Here is an 18,132-nt window from a genome sequence, read left to right as displayed (position 1 = left end):
AATCAGCTCTTTATTAGACCATCAGGTGTTTTAAACAGGCAAAGTAACACAGTTTCACAGAGTTAAACAAATGCAGCATAAACAAAAGCAACACATCTTTACATCGCTAAACAAAGGTTCCAGAGCATAAGCAAATGTGACACACTTTATAATAATATCCCACAACAAAATTAATCATTCAATCAACAAACCTGCAAACTCACTGAATATATAATTCTCAAAAGAAGAAATAGACAAATGACCAATAAATAGATTTTAAAAATGTTCATAGCCACTGGGAAGGAAAAATTAAAACTACAATGAGATTTCATCTAACCAGTCAGAACGTCTAGCACAAAGAAGGCAAGTGGCATTCACTGGGACTCCACGGAGCATTGTGTGGACAAGGCTTTCCTCCTCCCCATTGCACAGTCTCCCCATTCTTTTGTCTTAGGCACTGAAATCTAGAAGCACTTTTTACATGGGACCTCAAGTGGGCACATCAGGCTGGGACTCAAGCAGGCAACTGTCACTCTCTTTCCTGTCCTCTTTACAGCCCCCCTTAAAGACTCACTACAGTCCTGTAGCAGTCTGTGACAGGTGCCTTTCCTTCCACCCAACCTTCATTCCCTGGGGACTCTGTCAAACCTTGGTGTGGAACAAGCTTCCCTTCTTCCTGTGGGCTCCCTCAGCTCCCCTTTCTTCCCCATATCCATTTCCCTGTCAGCCCCCAATACCTGGAAACATTTTCTAACGGGGACCTCCTGGATCCTGGAAGGGATTCAAGTTGGTGATTCACACTGTCCTTCTTGTTCTCCATGAATACTCTATTCTCACCCTCAGCCCAACAACAGCCTGTTTACAGGAATCTCTCCTCTCTGCCACCCACCAACCTGCAGAAGCATCCCTAGGACAACAGCACACCACTTTCCTAAGATCACGAGAGAGCAATAGAAAACACGGAACAAAATACCCACTAACCAAAGGCAGGACCAGATGCCAACACCCAGAATCATCTCAGTCACCTTCATCCCAGACGCCTAGGCACCAGCATAAAAACACAAACATTAAGACCCAAGACAACACGCCTCTACCATAAGTCAATAGCACAAGATGCCATATTTCTGAAGCACAGAACAGAGACTTCAAAATAGCAGTTATAAATGTTCAAGGATCTTAAAGAGGATATGAATAAATTTCTTAATAACATCTATAAGAACACAAATGAGTGGTAGAATGATGAAACGTAGAAAACAATCCGAGACACGAAAGTAGAAATAGAATCACTGAAGAAAACCCATAACGGAGATAAAATTGCAAACGAAAACTTTAGGAAGTTGCATGAAAACTTCAGAGGTGAAGCCGCATCTACAGAGCAAGAGTCATGGAAGAGAGAATCACAGGGGTTTAAGACAAGATTGAATAAATGTCAGATTAAAACAAACAAACAAACAAACAAACAACTCTGGGCACAAAACATCCAGGGAGTAGGGGATACCGTGGAAAGAACAAATCTACAATTAATGGGAAGAGAGAAAGGAAAAGAAACCCAGGTTAAAGGCACAAAAAATATTTTCAAGAAAATCGTAGAAGAAAGCTTCCATGACCTAAAGAAGAAAGTGCCTATCAAGGTCCGAAAAGCATACAGAACACAGAACAGACAGGGACAGAAAAGAGGTCCCCCACAATACATAATAGTCAAAACACTAAATGTAAGAGCAAAGAAAGAATATTAAAAGCTACAAGTGGAAAAGCCTAAGCAACATATAAAGCAGCTGAGAGTTTTCCATCTAGCTCTGCAGGCCGCAGAAAGACAGACAGTCTAGGCTTAGAATGTCACCCCTAGGGACACACTCCCTAATCCTTTCCAATCGTGCCACTCCCTGCAACCATGTATTCAAACCCCCAAACCCTTTGATTTACAGTGGCAACCTGCAAGCAAGATATGCTGGCACAGTGATGGCTTAAAGCTTATGGGAGTAACCAGTCACTATCTAATTGGATTGAAGGCCCTCTCCATGAGATGGGACCCATCCCTGGCACGGCTTGGATTTCCAACAACCTGAGGCTAGATAAGCCATGGGCCTAGGGGAAACCAAACACTGCTGTTCTGCTAAAGGAACATAGCAATAAACTGACTCCTAATGACATTCTGCTACGCCCATAGATCTATGTTGCACTCAACCATCAACAGAGAAGCTTCCTCCTACAGAATACGGGAATTAAAGCAAGACCCAGAGCTGGACGGTGTGCAGAGTGAGAGACCTTGGAACACTCAGTTCTAAATGGGATGTCTCCATCAACCCTCTCCCCTCAGGGCTCAGGGAACTCTGCAGAAGAGGAGGCGGGGAGATTGTAAGAAACAGAGGGGATGCAGGACACTGAAGAAACAGAATCTTCCAGACACAACAGAATTGAAGCCCATATAAACTCTCAGAGACTGTGGCAGCAAGCACAGGCCTTGCACAGCTTAAAGTCAGACGGAGTCCCAGTGCTGAGAAGGGAAAGTGTGGCGGTGGCCCTGCTGTCTCTGGGAACGCATGGGAGTGTGACACTGACGGCTCTTCCATTAGCAAGGCTGCTTGGCAAGGCCCTGAGATGTGGGATTCCTCTCTGTATGCTGTGAATACCATTGGTTAATTAAGAAGCTGTTTTGTTTTGGCTTGTGATAGGGTGGAGCAGAGCTAGGTGGGGAAAACTAAACTGCATTCTGGGAGAAAGAAGGCGGAGTCAAGAAGTCATGTAGCCTCACCAGAGTCAGATGCCGGAACTTTACCCGGTAAGCCACAGCCTCGTAGTGATACACAGATTAATAGAAATGGGTTAAATTAAGATGTAAGAGTTAGCCAATAAGAAGCTAGAATTAATGGACCAAGCAGTGATTTGATTAATACAGTTTCTGTGTGGTTATTTTGGGGCTGAGCCTATAACCTTTGACAGCAGGCTTTAGAAGGGAGGATCTTCCTCATCCCCTTTGTGCCACACTGACGCGGCAATAACACACCCAGATAATTTACAAAGTTTTGACTGTGGTGATACCTGGAGAATAAGAAAAATGAAAACAGTCTTTGATCATCAAGACAGAGATCATGTATTTCTATCTTTGATTACCAAGTTGTACATTTGTCTGGCATACAGGCTTACATACTAACAAACATCTTAAAACACTGTACAAGAAAAATGATGCTAGCTAGTTCACAATAAAATAATAATGATGCTGGCTAGTTCACAATCAAATCCTCACAAAGTGTGCATTTTCACACTTTTAAAAATGATTAGTCAGCTAAAGCTGTGGAACACTGGATTAAAGCAGGAGAAGGGAAGAAAAAAATCAAAGTGACATTCAGTGTGAAAAATTTTGCATCTACAAAGCATAGTTTGTGCTTCTGAATTATTGTAAAAAATTGTTTTTGCAAGTTTCTGAAAGTATTTTCAGTTTGCTGGAGGTATCTCTCCAACCTGTGCGTACAGATTTATATCTCATCTTGCAACTATACCAATTATTGCAATCCCATACCAATTATCTTTCTAATGATGGCTATAATAGTTGCTACTAAAAAATATCCAAACTTCTAAATAGAAAGTATGTCCTTGTAGGACATTCTATGACTATTCCAAGGATGTGGCCATACTTTCCATATTACTTTTAGAATTCCTCTTAGGAATCACATTTGGCAATTAAAGGTGAGTAGGACAGCCAGTGTGTAGAAGACATATGTATAATACATATATGTGCATATCCATATGAGCAGCACTCACCCGATTCAAGCAATTTGACTTCAAATTACATTTTGGGCTCTATCAAAAAAAATAAACAAAAACACAAACACAGTTATCCCAGTAGACAAAGATTTTTCCAGTATGAAAGTTATTATTATTATTATTATTAATGAAAGCATTTGGAGTGGCATCCACACAAACTATCAAACAGGAACAACAGCTTAGAGTAAGGACAGAGCCTGGGTTCCCAAGACAGCTAATTTGGGGGCTAAAATGGGCTTCAAAGGAACATCGGTTTTTATGGATAATATTGGACTTCTGTTTAAACAACCACATCATGTTCATGTGCTCTTTGGACCACTGAATTATATCTAGTAATAAACGACCTTTGCAAAAATCTGGAAGTGGTTCAAAATAGACTCTAAATTTAAAATTTCGCACAAAAATTCCGGGGGAGGGCACCAATCAGTGTAATGTTGTTTTAGCTCTCAGCTTTAAGCACCCAAAGCAGGTCACGCAGGCAGACTCTAAAATCTGGTTTCGTTGAATGCTGGTGAAGTACAGGGGCCTTCAAACAGACCGAGGGTCTTTGCTCATTCCCAAAAAATCAGTATTTGAATAAATCCTTTCAGTTCAATGGCATCTGTTTCACAGTGTGATTCCTGTAACATGAGCTTTTCAGTAACTGTAAATTTTATTTTTGTTGCTTTTTTTGCACTTACACCTCACAACACTTGGTTGCGTGGTTTAAGATTGTTTGAAATTTTGCATTTCACATTCCTTTTGGCACTTTTGAAGAAAGGGGATGATTTTTTGCGACTTTTATGTTTGGAAATGAAGTGGTACCCCTCCCATTCCTGTCTTTTTAGTTTTAAATGTTTGGCTTTATGACATTCACAATTCTCCCTGATCCCCGCATCACTAAATGAGAGGGGTGGAAATCTGCTGTTATTACAAGCTGTCCACCTCAACCCTTCTTAGTGGCTACTGTCCCCGGCTTCAGATTTATGCTGTTTGCCTACTGCCATAACTGGATCTGGTGGTCCCTCTCGAAAGAAGAGCACAACTGGGTTTTTGCGAGCCCACATGACCACTTCCCCTCCTGCCCCGCTAGCCGGGTTGGAAGAAGGCATCCTGCTACACGCCCCCAGCCTGCTGGTACAGCCATTTCGAAGGCGATTGAGGCTTCTGGCCTGCAAACCTAGACATTGGCTGGGCAAAAAAGCATCCATGTTCCTAGTCCTGTAACCCTCCTCACGATTGCGTCCTAGGAGCATGGAAATGTTGGGGTTGCGGATGGCATAGATGACAGGGTTGATAGCCCCATTGGCCCACGTCAGCCAGACAGCCGCCACATTGAGCAACGAGGGGGCCTGAGTGGCCTGACCCTGCCGAGTCGCCGCCAGAAGCACCAGGAAGCAGTAGGGGCCCCAGCAGCAGATGACGAAGATAATCATGATGAGCACGGTGGTGGCCGTGCGCACCTCGCTGAAGAAGCGCAGCACGCGCGCGTAGGTGGTCATCGGCCGCACGCGCACGTCCGACAGGCGCACGGTCTTGCAGATGTGGTAGCGGCAGAAGCACATCAGCAGGAAGGGCAGCAGGTAGCAGGCCACCACCAACCCCACGCTGTAGATGGCGCCCAGCTGCGCGGGGTCTGGGGAGGTCCGGTAAAGGCAGCGGTGGAAGCTCTGCGGAGCAGGGGGCTCCCGGGGCGCCCGAAGCAGCTCCCAAGGCAGCGAGAAGCCAAGCGCCGCCAGCCAGGCTCCGGCCAGCAACTGCAGAGCGCGTCGCCTGCCCAGCTTATCCCGCGGCGGACGCACGATGGCGCAGTAACGGTCCAGAGAGATGAGCGCCACGCTGAACGTGGACACGATGCCAAAGCACGAACTGAAGAAGCGGCTGGCGGCGCAGAAGCTGCGCCAGGGCCCCGAATCTCCGGGAGGCGCGAACAGGTCTAGGAAGGCGGCGGGTAGACAGAGCAGCGCGGTGAGCAGGTCCGACAGGGACAACGACAGGATGAAAGCGTTGGTGACCGTGCGCAGCTGCCGGTGCTTCACGATCACCCCCATCACTGCGCAGTTGCCCAGGCTAGACAGCAGGAAGATGAGCAAGAGCACGAGCGCCTGCGCGGCCACCGCCGCCCCGTGCCACAGCAGCGGCGCAGGTCCCCGAGACCCCGCCGCCTCCGGCCGGCCCGCATCACTCTGGTTTCCCAGCGTTACCGTGGCGACGGTGCTGAACGACAGCGCGGCCGCGGTGGTCGTGGAAGCCGCCCCGCCCGGATGAGCGCTGCCTGGTAAGGCCACGCTTGCGGGCGGGCGGCCGGGGGGCCGCTCCTGCTCCTCCATGGGGCCCCGCGCAGGTCGCCGCTCTGCTCATCCCGCAGCAGGGTGAAGGGCTGAGCGGACCCAAGCGGCCGCCGCGAGGAGTGGGTGGGGCTCGGCCGAAACGGGGCGGTCACCACCCCGCGCTGGTAGAACCTTGACGTGGGTTCCAGGCGTTGCCGAGGGAACCGCCTGTTTACGCAGGAACGCAGGGCGGGACGCCAGCCGGGTACCCCAGAAAACCGGCCCACATCATCTCCTTCCCCAGCCTGAGGCGATCCTGCCAGGGTCTGTGCGTCTGAGGGCTGATATGGTCTACCTCCAGTACCCTGCCATGCCAGAGACAGTCAGAAAATCCCGCATACGAATGGCAGATTCTACCGAGGTGGTTCTAGCTGTTTCCTGTCGGGCGCTGAGGCCCTACAGGGAAGCCTGTGTGAGGGTACTGATGCTGTGGGCATCTCTGGAGTCCACAGGTAAGAAAGGAAAACAGTCCACATCAGGAGTTCTTGAACTTGTGGGGCGGGAGGGGGTATTTCCTGTATGTCTATATTTTAAGCCAGCAACAGAAACACTCAGAGGGCGTGTTACACATGACTAGGTTCCTATCTCAGTTTCAGATAATGGAGTGAGGATCAAGAATTTGTATGGTTGGTGATGATGATGGTCCAAGGATCACACTTTGAAAACTACCGATGTGACAAACTTGTTTCAATAGATTTCTTGCTGACACTCAATATTCTTGAGTCTGGGCTCCTTCCTTAAGCCTGATTCGGAGCAGATACTCTCAAGGACTGGCATCTGGATGTAGGAGGGAAGATGTCATCTACTGTTCAAGGTCCTGGACCTCTGGATGGTAACTGGTTAATGCATGGGGAGAGGGCAGAGAGGCGTAGGTTCCCCCGCTATTACCATTTGGTCTCTAGAATGTGGTCTGTGTGGTATATTAAGGCATGGCCAGCCACAGACACTCTGGCAGATACTGAGTGGGGAGAGACAGAACCAGGAAAGGCCTGGCTGCCCAGCAAGGTTGCCTCCCTAGACCGTGGCTCTGACCTTGAGGAGGAAAGGCTTAAATCAATCCTCCAGTTACCTGTGCTCTTTAAAGCAGCTGTTCACAAAATGCGGGTCTGGAGCCAACAACATCAGCATGGCTCAAAAACTTCCAGCAATGCAGAATCTAATGTTCCGATACTTGGGAGGAGATCCAGACTCTAGTGCTTTGACAAGCTCTCCGGGAGATGCTAATGCACCCACAGGCTTGAGAAACTCTTAAATAACTAGGCCACTCGCAGGTCTTGGAGTCTGCATTACGGCTGAAGGGTTTCCTTCAGTGTATGCTACAGGAAACAGTGCATTGAAAGATTTCTCGCTCTCACTCTGGGCCAGATCGTTCTTTGCTGGTGGGACTGTTCCACACAGAACCCTTACTTAGCAGCACATCTAGTCTCTGCCCGTTAGGCGCCAGCAGCACGTCTCTCAGCTGCAGCCACTAAAACTATCTGCAGAAATTGCCGCATTCCCCTTCAGGGTAAAAGCAACTCCAGCTGACAGTCATTCAATATGAAAATATAGTACCTATAGATGAACTTATTTAGTAAATTCAATCTGCAACCATTAATACCTAGTTCTAGCACAAAGCAAATAAGGGCCCTGTCCCAAAAGACTTACAGTCTTAGGCAAACACAAACGTATAACAAGGAAATAAGTGTTTTTAAAAATGAAGGAATGAAATGCAATGGAGATTGAGTTGCTAGAGTGGCTGATAAAGACTTTGTATACAAAGCTGGACTATTGCGAAGGGGAGAGGAGAGATGGAGAATGCAAACACGACATCGAGAGGGGAGTGTTGACGTTGTCGGTGTCTGAATTCTAGGCTACATGCAGTTGGGGTTAGAATGTTGGATGTTAGGTATTACCAACTTGTTGGAGTCATACTCTCTGGACTGGCTATACCAGGGTGAGCCAACGTGCTTGTCTGGCATCTCCTTACCATACATAAGTGGAATGAAGCAATAGCATCCTACAGGAGGCAGAGAGCTCTACCCTGAGGCAGTGAATGGGGAGTGCACTATCTGCAGACAATTCTAAACCAAGAAGAGAAATAACTAAGCATCATCGACTTGTTGGCACTGCCAGAACTGACAGTTCCTAACTCTGCCACAGCTCAAGTTCTGCACCCTTGGTAGCCATGGACACTAACTTCAGTGTTCTCTTTCGGATAGAGGGTGCATATGTGGTCCATCAAGAAATGAGACTCTAAAACAATGTATTTGTTCTAGTTAATGAGACATGAGGTTAAGAGAGAAAGTAGCAATTCTATTTTCATTTCATTAAATGGGGCAAATCACCTGCTCTATGGAAATTTAGTCACCTGAGTTGATGGCAGCACCTCTTTCCCTTTCCTTTGGGGTGACTGATGGTGTTGACACAAACCTGAACTGCTTGGGGGTGATGGGGAAATAACAGATATTCACTTCCTATTTTTTCTTTGGGTTAGGTAATCAAGTTACAGACCTCCAAAAATAAGTCAATGAAGGTCTACTGAGTGACAGAGCCACTTAACATGGATTAGTTCAGTATCTGGTGTGCTCAGAACTGAAGTACGACTACATACCTCACAAAAGGGCTACTGTGTTTTCCGAGCGCATCACAGGTAATGTTTCAATAGATGACAGACAATGATCCATTTTATTTTATTCCCGATTATTAAAAGTCAAGGCCTGAATGAACTGGCTGACCTCAAACTTTATAATCTTCTTGGCTCTAGCCCCCAAGGGCTGGGAATACAGGCACGTGTCCCTGCACCTGGCTTTCAAGCAATATTTTTAAAAGGCTCAAAGGTAAGTATTAGGCTGGGCGGTGGTGGCGCACGCCTTTAATCCCAGCACTCGGGAGGCAGAGGCAGGCGGATCTCTGTGAGTTCGAGACCAGCCTGGTCTACAAGAGCTAGTTCCAGGACAGGCTCCAAAACCATAGAGAAACCCTGACTTGAAAAACCAAAAAAAAAAAAAAGGTAAGTATTAATGGGCAATAATGCTAGTAATGAGATTTTTTTTTTTCATGTTCTAAGTCTAGCAAGCAGCTGATTGTTGAGGTGATCCAAGGCTTTCTCAGAGGCCTTCAGGAAAGGACAAAAGGAAGCTGAGTCCGTGTCCTTGTCCAGGGAGTCTTGGTCAAGTCCAGTCTAGGGCTGGAGCCAGGGCCTAGGAGAAGTTATGTTTCCATTCCTGGGAGCTTGGCTTTTCCCATGGAAGAGACTGGAGTTATCAGTCCCAAGGACTCTGTGTGCGTGGCCTGTGATACCTCTGAGGTATCCTGTGCTCCCCTTGGGCAACACTGCTTGACTTAGCTTCCTGCTGAGTTTGTACCATTGTATAATAGCTTTTTGCTAGCTCTGTGTCCCCCCCCCCCCCCTGCTGCCCCGCCACCACAAACAGTATACAAGATGGTGTACTTCTTAAAGAACTTGTTTGGCAAAAGACATGGCCTATGCAAGACCCCCCCCCCCAGCCTACCTTTTCTATCTTCTTTATCTCTGATCTGGACTTTCCTTTTTAGTACCCCGTCAGTGAAGAAGAACTTACCAGTCAAGCTTCAGCTGATAGGACACGAGATTCATTTCATTGTAAAGATTCAGAGATTAATTTTCACTTCCCATCTGTATTTCAACAATGTAGCATGAGCTTCTAAAGCCAATACTTAAAACCAATGAAAAAAAACCAAACAAAGGAAAAACAACCATCCAAACACACAACAAACAAAACACCACTCCCTAACCCAAAAGGATGGCAAAAATCTGGTTACCTGTTGGTCTTCGCAGCACAGTCAGTGGCTTTGTGGCACTTGGGTACCAGTGGGTGTAGATGATGGGGGCTCAGCAGCAAAGGCAACACCCCAGCAGCCCCTATAACAATGCCTGTCAAAGAAGCTGACTCCAGGTGATCGTTCCAGGATTATTTATGCCAAGTGTTGAGAACCTCGTAATAACCTGCTTCCTCAACATGCTGCTTATGGAGGCCTTTATTTCAATCAAACTGGAGCATTAAAATAACAGACTCACAAAGTTTATTGCTGTGTGGTCTATAACTGAAGCTATCATCCAAAGAAACTTTAACACAAAGAACTGCCATTTCCACAGCATAGATCAAGAAACTAGGTTTTAATTTGGCCCTGTATACTAACGATTGAAACGTTTCTGAATGTTTTGCACTTTGTATGCCACATCAGTGATATTAGGCTCAAAAGGTTTGCAAGCAGGAAGAATAATGCCTTGCATTTAGCCTTAGTATACTGTTCTAGAAATTATAAAATTAGCCTATATGGGTAACTGGATGCTGATTTTCATATAATACAGAGGAAACACCACTCACAGGTAATTGCTTTAGAAGGAAAACCTTAAAGCTCACGGGCAAGGTCACTTGAGAAGAAAGCCATCCCTCAAGGGGTCGTCGTCTTCCACTGTCAGGCTTGCTGTCCCCGTGTAATGGGCTTGTCCTGCAACCTCCACTATGACAGCTTTGAAATCCCCGCACTTCCCTTCCTGAAAAAGAAGACGAGAGGAGCAAGCTGGGAAAATACTGCGGCTGTTTGGTGTCCTGAAGGCTGGGCTCTTGGCTCTTACAGCCAGAGAAACCCAAGTGTTGATCCCTCAGGCACAGGAAAGTTTTTAAGGAGGTGACAGGGTCAGATTGTGTTTTAGTTAACTGGGAAGAGGGGGCACATGGGAGAGGGACTAGGAACCCAGAAGCCTGCTAAGCGGGACCTTCCGTATTCAGAAACAAATCCTGAAAAACAGCTGCGTTAGGGTAGATGGCTTCCTACGTTAAAGGACTCTCCATGAGTACGTTCATCCACTAACATAGATTCATCATTCTATAACAGGTTTCATTTGCTACCGAGCAGATTCACTGTTAGCACATTTGCATTTGACTTCATTACAAAAGTTCTATTTTCACAACTCGCATCTTTTATGTGCTACTCTTTGAATTACAATACTTCCATAGAATAAGTCAAAAACCAAAAAAGCTCAACTCTAATGCAGTACTTCTTAAATCTTCTGGTCTCAAGAGCCCTTTACACCTTAATATTTGAGGACCTCCACAAGCTCTTCTTTATGCCTGGAATACTCTCAGTACTTACTGGGAATTAAAGGTATTTGTTCACTGCTTCATTTGAAGACAAACTGATTACAAAGCAATGAATGCACAGAAATGAATACGCACATTTTGTAAATAACTGTTGCCAAAAAGTTTTAAACAAGAAAAGTGGCATCATTTTTCAATCTTGAAGGCCCACTCCTGTCTGTCTCAATAGGAACAGCTGGATTCTCACCTGCTTCTGTATTTAGTCATTCACGTTTGGGCTATCACTCAGAGTGTAGCCTGCCTGCTTCTGAGAGACCGAGGGCAATGCTAACCATGTCTTAGTATATCATGATGAACATAGATTTGACTCATAGAAAGCACAGTGGGTCAAACTTGAGGTGCCAACACTACACTTTGAGAATTGATGGTTGGACAGAAGTTTTTACAGGCTGGCTTTCAAGTCCAGGAACTCATCAGCACCCAGCTCCACCCCTTCTGTCTCCCACAAGAAGCCAGAGTTACACTAACCCTCACAGCACGCCCCGTGAACATGGAGCCAGTTGTGCTGCTTTGGAAGGTTCTGGTCTGGTCCAGCTGCAGAAGGCCCTTATGATACTGCAGAGCAATTCGGGCTGTCACTCCTGAGCCCGTGGGGCTTCTGTCGACCTGTTTCAGAACCATAACGACAGGAATTGAGTGTTCTCTACCCAGCGGTTCTAGGGTTCAAGTCTAACAGTTGAAGCCATGGTACCCACCTGTTCATCTGCAAACACGCAGATGTTGGTGGTGGGCTCCTCGCTGTATGCATCTTTTCCATCTGTTAAAATAGTTCCATACAGAAAACCAAGGTCTTCACTCTCAGGATGCTTGATTTTAAACTGCAATAAAATGACCACATGTGAAATGTTTGATTCAAATTTTGCCTTTGAAATAATGTCAATGACAGACTTAATTTTCTCAATATGTATCATTTTTGAGAATCACCTAAATAAATGCTTGATATTACGTTACTCTCCAGACACAAGCAGTTTTATTTGCAGTTACGACTCTCATGTTGAGTTCCTGCTGAGGAAACTCTTCTGTATATAACCTCAACTAAATGGGCAATACCTATTTTATATGCATGCCCAGCACACACCCTCTGTGGAGAGCTTAATTCATGATGGGTGGTCCAAAGGCTGGCTATGCCTGAGTTAAAACCATGCCATGGAAGGGGAGAATGTGGGAAAATCTAACAGAGTAAATCTTTTTTAAAGGATAGTTAAAAGAATCCAGAGGCTACTTGTAAGTAAGAAACAATTGGAGTTAGAGGGAAAAACAGAACAGAACACAATTAGTTCCAGGGGATCTGATGCCCTTTTCTGGCTTCTTGAGTACCTGGGTTCGTTGTAAACCAGCTAGTGTTCTTACCGCCTCAGCCATCTCTCCAGCCCAGTGCTACATATTTTCGTTTTTCTACCTTTTATATTTTTTCTTTTTTTTTTAATATTTATTTATTTATTATGTATACAATATTCTGTCTGTATGCCTGAAGGCCAGAAGAGGGCGCCAGACCTCTTTACAGATGGTTGTGAGCCACCATGTGGTTGCTGGGAATTGAACTCAGGACCTTTGGAAGAGCAGGCAATGCTCTTAACCACTGAGCCATCTCTCCAGCCCCATATTTTTTCAAACTAAAGCTTTGTTAAGTGATGGAGGAAGGTCATTGGTTAAGTAATAAAGAAACTGCTTGGCCTCATAGGTTAAAACATAGGTGGGAGGAGTAAACAGAACAGAATGCTGGGAGGAAGAGGAAGTGAGCTCAGAGGCCATGCTCCCCTCTCCCGGGCAGACACGATGAACCAAGCCGCCAGGTCAGACATGCTGAATCTTTCCCGGTAGGACCGGTGCTACACAGTTTATTAGAGATGGGTTGATTGGGATATCAGAATTAGCCAGTAAGGGCTAGAGCTAGTGGGCCAAGCAGTGTTTAAATGAATATGGTTTGTATGTTGTTATTTCTGGTGTAAAGCTAGCTGTGCAGGAGCTGGGTGGGACGAAAAGCAGGCCTGCAGCTCCTACATCAGTTAAGTGGGCCCATAACATGTCAATACAAGCATATTAGATACCATCATGCTACTTATTCTGACCACTAGTTAGACTGGCATATAATTTCAAATATTGTAATGTTCTTTCATCTATGAGTCCTGACTCAAGGCTGATTGGCAGAATTATGCTAGAAATGAAAGAATATACTCTTGAGTTGCTTACCACCTAAACTGACGTGATTTTAGAGTAGGAAACTGAAACCCCCAGCAGTCAGGTGATGAGTGCTCCCAGTGTCAAAGCTAGGATTCACAAGGGTCACGCGAGGGCCCTCTAGTCTGACCACAGACGCAGGTGCATACTTTCCTTATGGATGTGATCATTGTATTTTTCTAAGAACTGAGGGAGCCTTTGTCATCAAGGTAGCACGGGGACTCACCTGAGCTTTCACCGCTTCTGTCACCGTGCTTGCTGCCTCCACAAGGTCCCTCGTCTTTGCAGAACACACGTCAAGTCCTAATTTTTCTGCACTAACAAATGCATAAAATGCCCCACCGTACGCAATGTCCAGCACCACCTTTCCACGCCCAGGAACGTCCACTGTGAGATCTGAAAGAGGCGTTTACAAGTATGTTTGTTAGGGAAGAAAAGAATCACAGGAGAAATGCTCACAATAGAAAGAAATGAAACTGAAATCCATTTTCAAAATAAGTATTGGGCATTTTCTTGTTTAAATTGGTTGTTTGCTTCAGTTAGAATATATCTGAAGCTGTGTTGCTCTTTGATTATATGTGCATGTCGTTAACTACTCTGAGGTTCTATTGTAGGGACCTTCAATAGGTTGTCATAGAGGGTGACTAGGAGACGGGAAAACTCTGGGACAGCCACCTGTGAACACCACGAAGAGTACACACTAGTAGAGAAGGCTTCAGATGGGATTTGAACGTTATTCACAAACTGGCCATCTTCAGCTATACTGCCAAAAGGGAAATTTTAGAGATTTCTTTTATCAGCTGGGTGTGGTAGCATGTCCTGTAACAGCAGCACTGGGCTTGCAGGTAGGCAGCACCATGCCTGGCTGCCTGCCACTTTTCTTCTTAAATAACTAAATTGCTGGCATTGGAAATTGAGAGACCATGAGTACGTTCCATGTGCCAGACACATTGCCTCCACTACTTCAGCGCTGAGAGACAGGTTCTGCGCTTTAAGACGCTCCCATAATTCTGAGAATCCCGCTACACAAGTGGCAGAGCTTGGAGGCAAACGCAGAAGCCCCTGACTCTCACATCCGAGCCCGTTCCCCTGAAGTATGTAACCTGTGTTTAGAACTCCATCCCAAATCTAGCGTCTTTCCTTTGTCTACGCAAGCTCAACACTAGGATTTTACATGGATTTTTCTTGGGTTACACCTAGGGCATACCTACCAGGAGAGTATCTACCACGTGGGCACCTAAGAGTCAGGGTGAATAAAGCAGCCCTTTCTTCCCAAGTTCACTTAGAGAAGAAAGACAAAATCTCAAATGCAGCACATGCTGTGAATGAGGTTGGATATACGAGTTTTCCAGAAAATCGAAATGGATCTCTGTGAATTGCAACGATGTTGAGGATGAAAGGATGAACCTGCCAGGCTTGGGTCTGGCTCCTGGTTCTGCTCCTCGGCACAGCTTTGCTGTTCTTGCACAGAAAGAGGAACTTGTATGTCCCCTACCAGAGCTGCTTTGAAAATCCGTGCAGTAATACACAGAGAGTACCCAGCACGGGTTAGTGGCTTTGGTGAACGCTAAGGTGGAAGTCAAAGTTTAATTTCCAATAGGAATGGCATTCTCAAGAGGCTTCAATTGCCAATCAGCACATTCTCCAAATTTCATTTGCTTAGCTATCGTTCAACACCTATTCATTTACAGCCTACTGTGGTAGAACCCTGGGATAAAGTGAACAAAACAAACGTAATTTATCACATGGGCTGCAGTGAACTCTGTAACCCTCCCCCGTGGGTATGGTTGCACCTTTGTTTCAGAGATGGCGACGTTCCTGAACACGGTCGCTGAGATGGGAAGGGGCAGATAAAGGCTCTCCAACACCAGCCTCCTGCCTTTTATGTGCTGCCGGAGATGCAAGGTTCCCTGTTCCTAAGGTTTCAGTGTGAGCACTCAAGCCCACTGACTTCTGTGGCTGTCACACAGGGATGCTGGTGGGAACTCTGCTATCTAAAGGTTTGGCTAGCCCTCCCCCTACCAACCGGGGACTAATATGAATGCTGCTGCCGCCAGCTGTTAGGTCTCACAGAGTGGACTCTCTAAACTGCTGCTTGAATTGCTTAGGGAGAAATCCAGCTAGTTCAACGGCTGTTTTTCTTTTTTCCTTTTTTTTTTAAAAAAAAAAAACTAAAATCATAAATGGTCTCCCTCAAGCGCCAGTCTGGTTGTGATACTCATTCTCCCCAAAGGCATCGAATTCCACAGAGCCATTCATCCCCACGGGTGTTTGCCTACTGAGGTTACCCTAAGCCTGTTCTGCTACAGTGTCCTTCACACCCGGGCTGATCCGGAGTCTAATTATCCGGGGAGGATCAAGAGCAGCTTTCCTAAGAATGCTTTGCATTGCTCGAAGACTGGGGAGAAAAGCAGTGTTATGTAACCTCATTCCTGGATTGACCAAATTAGCTCCCAGCTCACTTCCAGTCACATATTAGACATATGCACTGAAAACCTCAATCCTGCAAGTGTATCCGACTTTCCACTGTGGCAAAGTTCATGCTAGAGAGCCATGCACCCCAGAGACAATAAGAAACAGGTAAGCCGTTAAAAACAACAACTCCATGTTTTCAGTAACTTTCCTTTTTCTGTTGGACCACATTCATAGCTATCCTGGGGCACAGGGCCCCACAAGTGGCAGGCTGAGGCTCTCTCCAGCAGAGGTTCCCAACTTTCCAGCTGTTGTGACCCTTTAATACAGTTCCTCAAGTTGTGGTGACCCTCAACCATAAAATTATTTCTGTTGCTACTCTGTAACTGTAATGTTGCTATCCTTATGAATCGTGAAGCAAATATCTGTGTATTCTGAGGCTCTTAAGAGACCCCTGTGAAAGGGCCAGGCAACCCCAAGGGGGGCTGTGACCCACAGGTTGATAACCATTTGTGCTAGAAGGACAACTGGGATAAAAGATAAAACGCCAGCTGCCAGGTGATTCAGAAGAGGGTTGTTCCTCTGCAGATGACCTGCTTGCAGAGATAGCAAAGACCTATTCTCGGGAACACGGAAATCCTCTTCATGTTTCTGTACGTCCAGGAAACAACAAGCCCACTATCTTGAAGTCTCTGTTTCTTGATGAGTATTTTTTCAGATATGTTAAAAAAAAATTCTACCAGCATTCAGGAGGCAGAGGCAGGCAGATCTCTCTGCGATGGAGGCCAGCCCCAATATAGAAGTTGTTAATGGAAGTTGCCAGGGTGTTGTTCAAGCCAGGGCTACAGAATGAGATCCTATCTCAAAACAAAACCGTCCACATGATAAAAAGAAAAAATTCTAAGAATGTTTTATGTGCTCCTTTTTAACCCTAAGAACCTGTGAAAATGAATGAAGGTACAGACTCAGCCAGGGATCTGAAGGGTTGTGAACTTGTGGATTTAGGCAAGAGCAGCAAATATCTGCCCCTGCAAATATAGTTCTTTCCAGTCATTTAGTTCTTCCTCAAAGCCAAAGGGTCTGACCCTGTCGCTCATGCTGGCCTAGAATGACATTCTTCCTGCAGAGGGAAGGCACTTAGCAGCCGGGGAAAGACAGGTCATGTTAAGTAACTTATTAGGAGAAATGTGTTTACCGAGCATATTCTAAGCTAGACTGGAACTCACTGACCTCTGCTCTTAACTTCATTCTACTGTGAAATCTCTGCGGATGCCTGCCTGCCTGCCTGCCTGCCTGCCAAGTGTGGAGTTGTGTAAAGGAAGCGCAGCCTTCTTCACCACTCCACTCTAAGCTCCCCCAGGCTTTGCCTGGATGGTTAGGCAAGATAACTGAATTGCACCAAGACACCGAGCCGTGTTTGCAGTAACTTGGAATTACCTTTTTATGAATTGCTAAGGCAAGCAGGGTGGGGTTAGTTGTGCAGGTTTATTCAGCAAAGAGCAATGGTTAGATTCCTCCGGAGCGTGTCCCTGGACACCGGGCCTAGAGGGTCTCACCCTTTACCTGCGGCCAGGACGAAGGCCGGGACGCTGTGGAAGCGCACAGGACCGCAACTGCGGCCACCTTCACATGCCACGAAGGCGGTCACGAGCCCGCACGGGCAGTGAATGTTGACTTGGGCCTCCCGGGCGCCGTCTGGGGGAGCAGGCACCAGTCCGAAGTCAATCGCGAAGCGGCCCAGTGCCAGCACCGCATGGCCGCACATGGAGCTGTAGCCTTCGTTATGCAGGAACAAGACGCCCAGGTGCGCGTCGGGCAGCTCGCTCGGCACCAGGACCGCCCCGTACATGTCCCGGTGGCCGCGGGGCTCGAACACCAGCCGCCGTCGCACGTAGTCGAGGTGGTGACGCATGTAGCGACGCTTGGCCAGCAACGTAGGCCCGGCCACCTCCGGACACCCGGCGTGCACGATGCGCAAGGGCTCGCCGCCCGTGTGCATATCCACTACCGACAGTGGGGGTGTCCTCGGGTCGTGCGGAGGCAGCCGGGCCACTGACAGCGCCGCCTCCATTGTCTGCGTCCGGGGTTGCGGTTCAGCACAGCGGTGCTCTCTCCAAGCTGGGGATAAAAGTCAAACGCCACGGGAGAACGCGCAAGGCCGGTGGCAACCGTAGGGCCAGGCGTCGGAGCAGAGACCACCGGGCGACAAGCCTGGAAGCTTAGACTGGGCGTGCCCACCGGGTTCCGAGAGGGACACACGGCGGGGGCGGGGCCTCGGAGACTAGACACGCGGCGGGGGCGGGGCCTAGAAACTAGTTCTCACATGGGGGTGGAGATCCAGAGGCTTGGCCACACCTCGGGGGCGGGGC

General features: G+C 46.9%; 2 protein-coding genes across 2 annotated transcripts; both read right to left on the bottom strand.

Annotated features, from left to right (window-relative positions):
- Positions 1-3,063: 3,063 nt before the first annotated feature.
- On the bottom strand, positions 3,064-6,191 carry Gpr135 (G protein-coupled receptor 135). The gene has a single exon (XM_041658675.1). It carries the CDS (start codon positions 6,048-6,050, stop codon positions 4,677-4,679), a length of 1,374 nt encoding a protein of 457 aa, XP_041514609.1. The 5' UTR covers positions 6,051-6,191; the 3' UTR covers positions 3,064-4,676.
- Positions 6,192-10,047: 3,856 nt separating this feature from the next.
- Positions 10,048-17,956, bottom strand: L3hypdh (trans-L-3-hydroxyproline dehydratase). Its single transcript, XM_041658676.1, has 5 exons — positions 17,327-17,956; positions 13,578-13,747; positions 11,869-11,991; positions 11,642-11,779; positions 10,048-10,569 (listed from the first exon to the last, which is right to left on the bottom strand). Exons 1-5 carry the CDS (start codon positions 17,832-17,834, stop codon positions 10,444-10,446), a joined length of 1,065 nt encoding a protein of 354 aa, XP_041514610.1. The 5' UTR covers positions 17,835-17,956; the 3' UTR covers positions 10,048-10,443.
- Positions 17,957-18,132: the final 176 nt, after the last annotated feature.

This window comes from Microtus oregoni, unplaced genomic scaffold (genome assembly GCF_018167655.1).
Source record: "Microtus oregoni isolate MIOR12 unplaced genomic scaffold, Mior012 000009F_ref0000495, whole genome shotgun sequence".
Classification (NCBI taxonomy): Eukaryota; Metazoa; Chordata; class Mammalia; order Rodentia; family Cricetidae; genus Microtus; species Microtus oregoni.
This window is presented reverse-complemented; position numbering and strand designations above follow the sequence as displayed.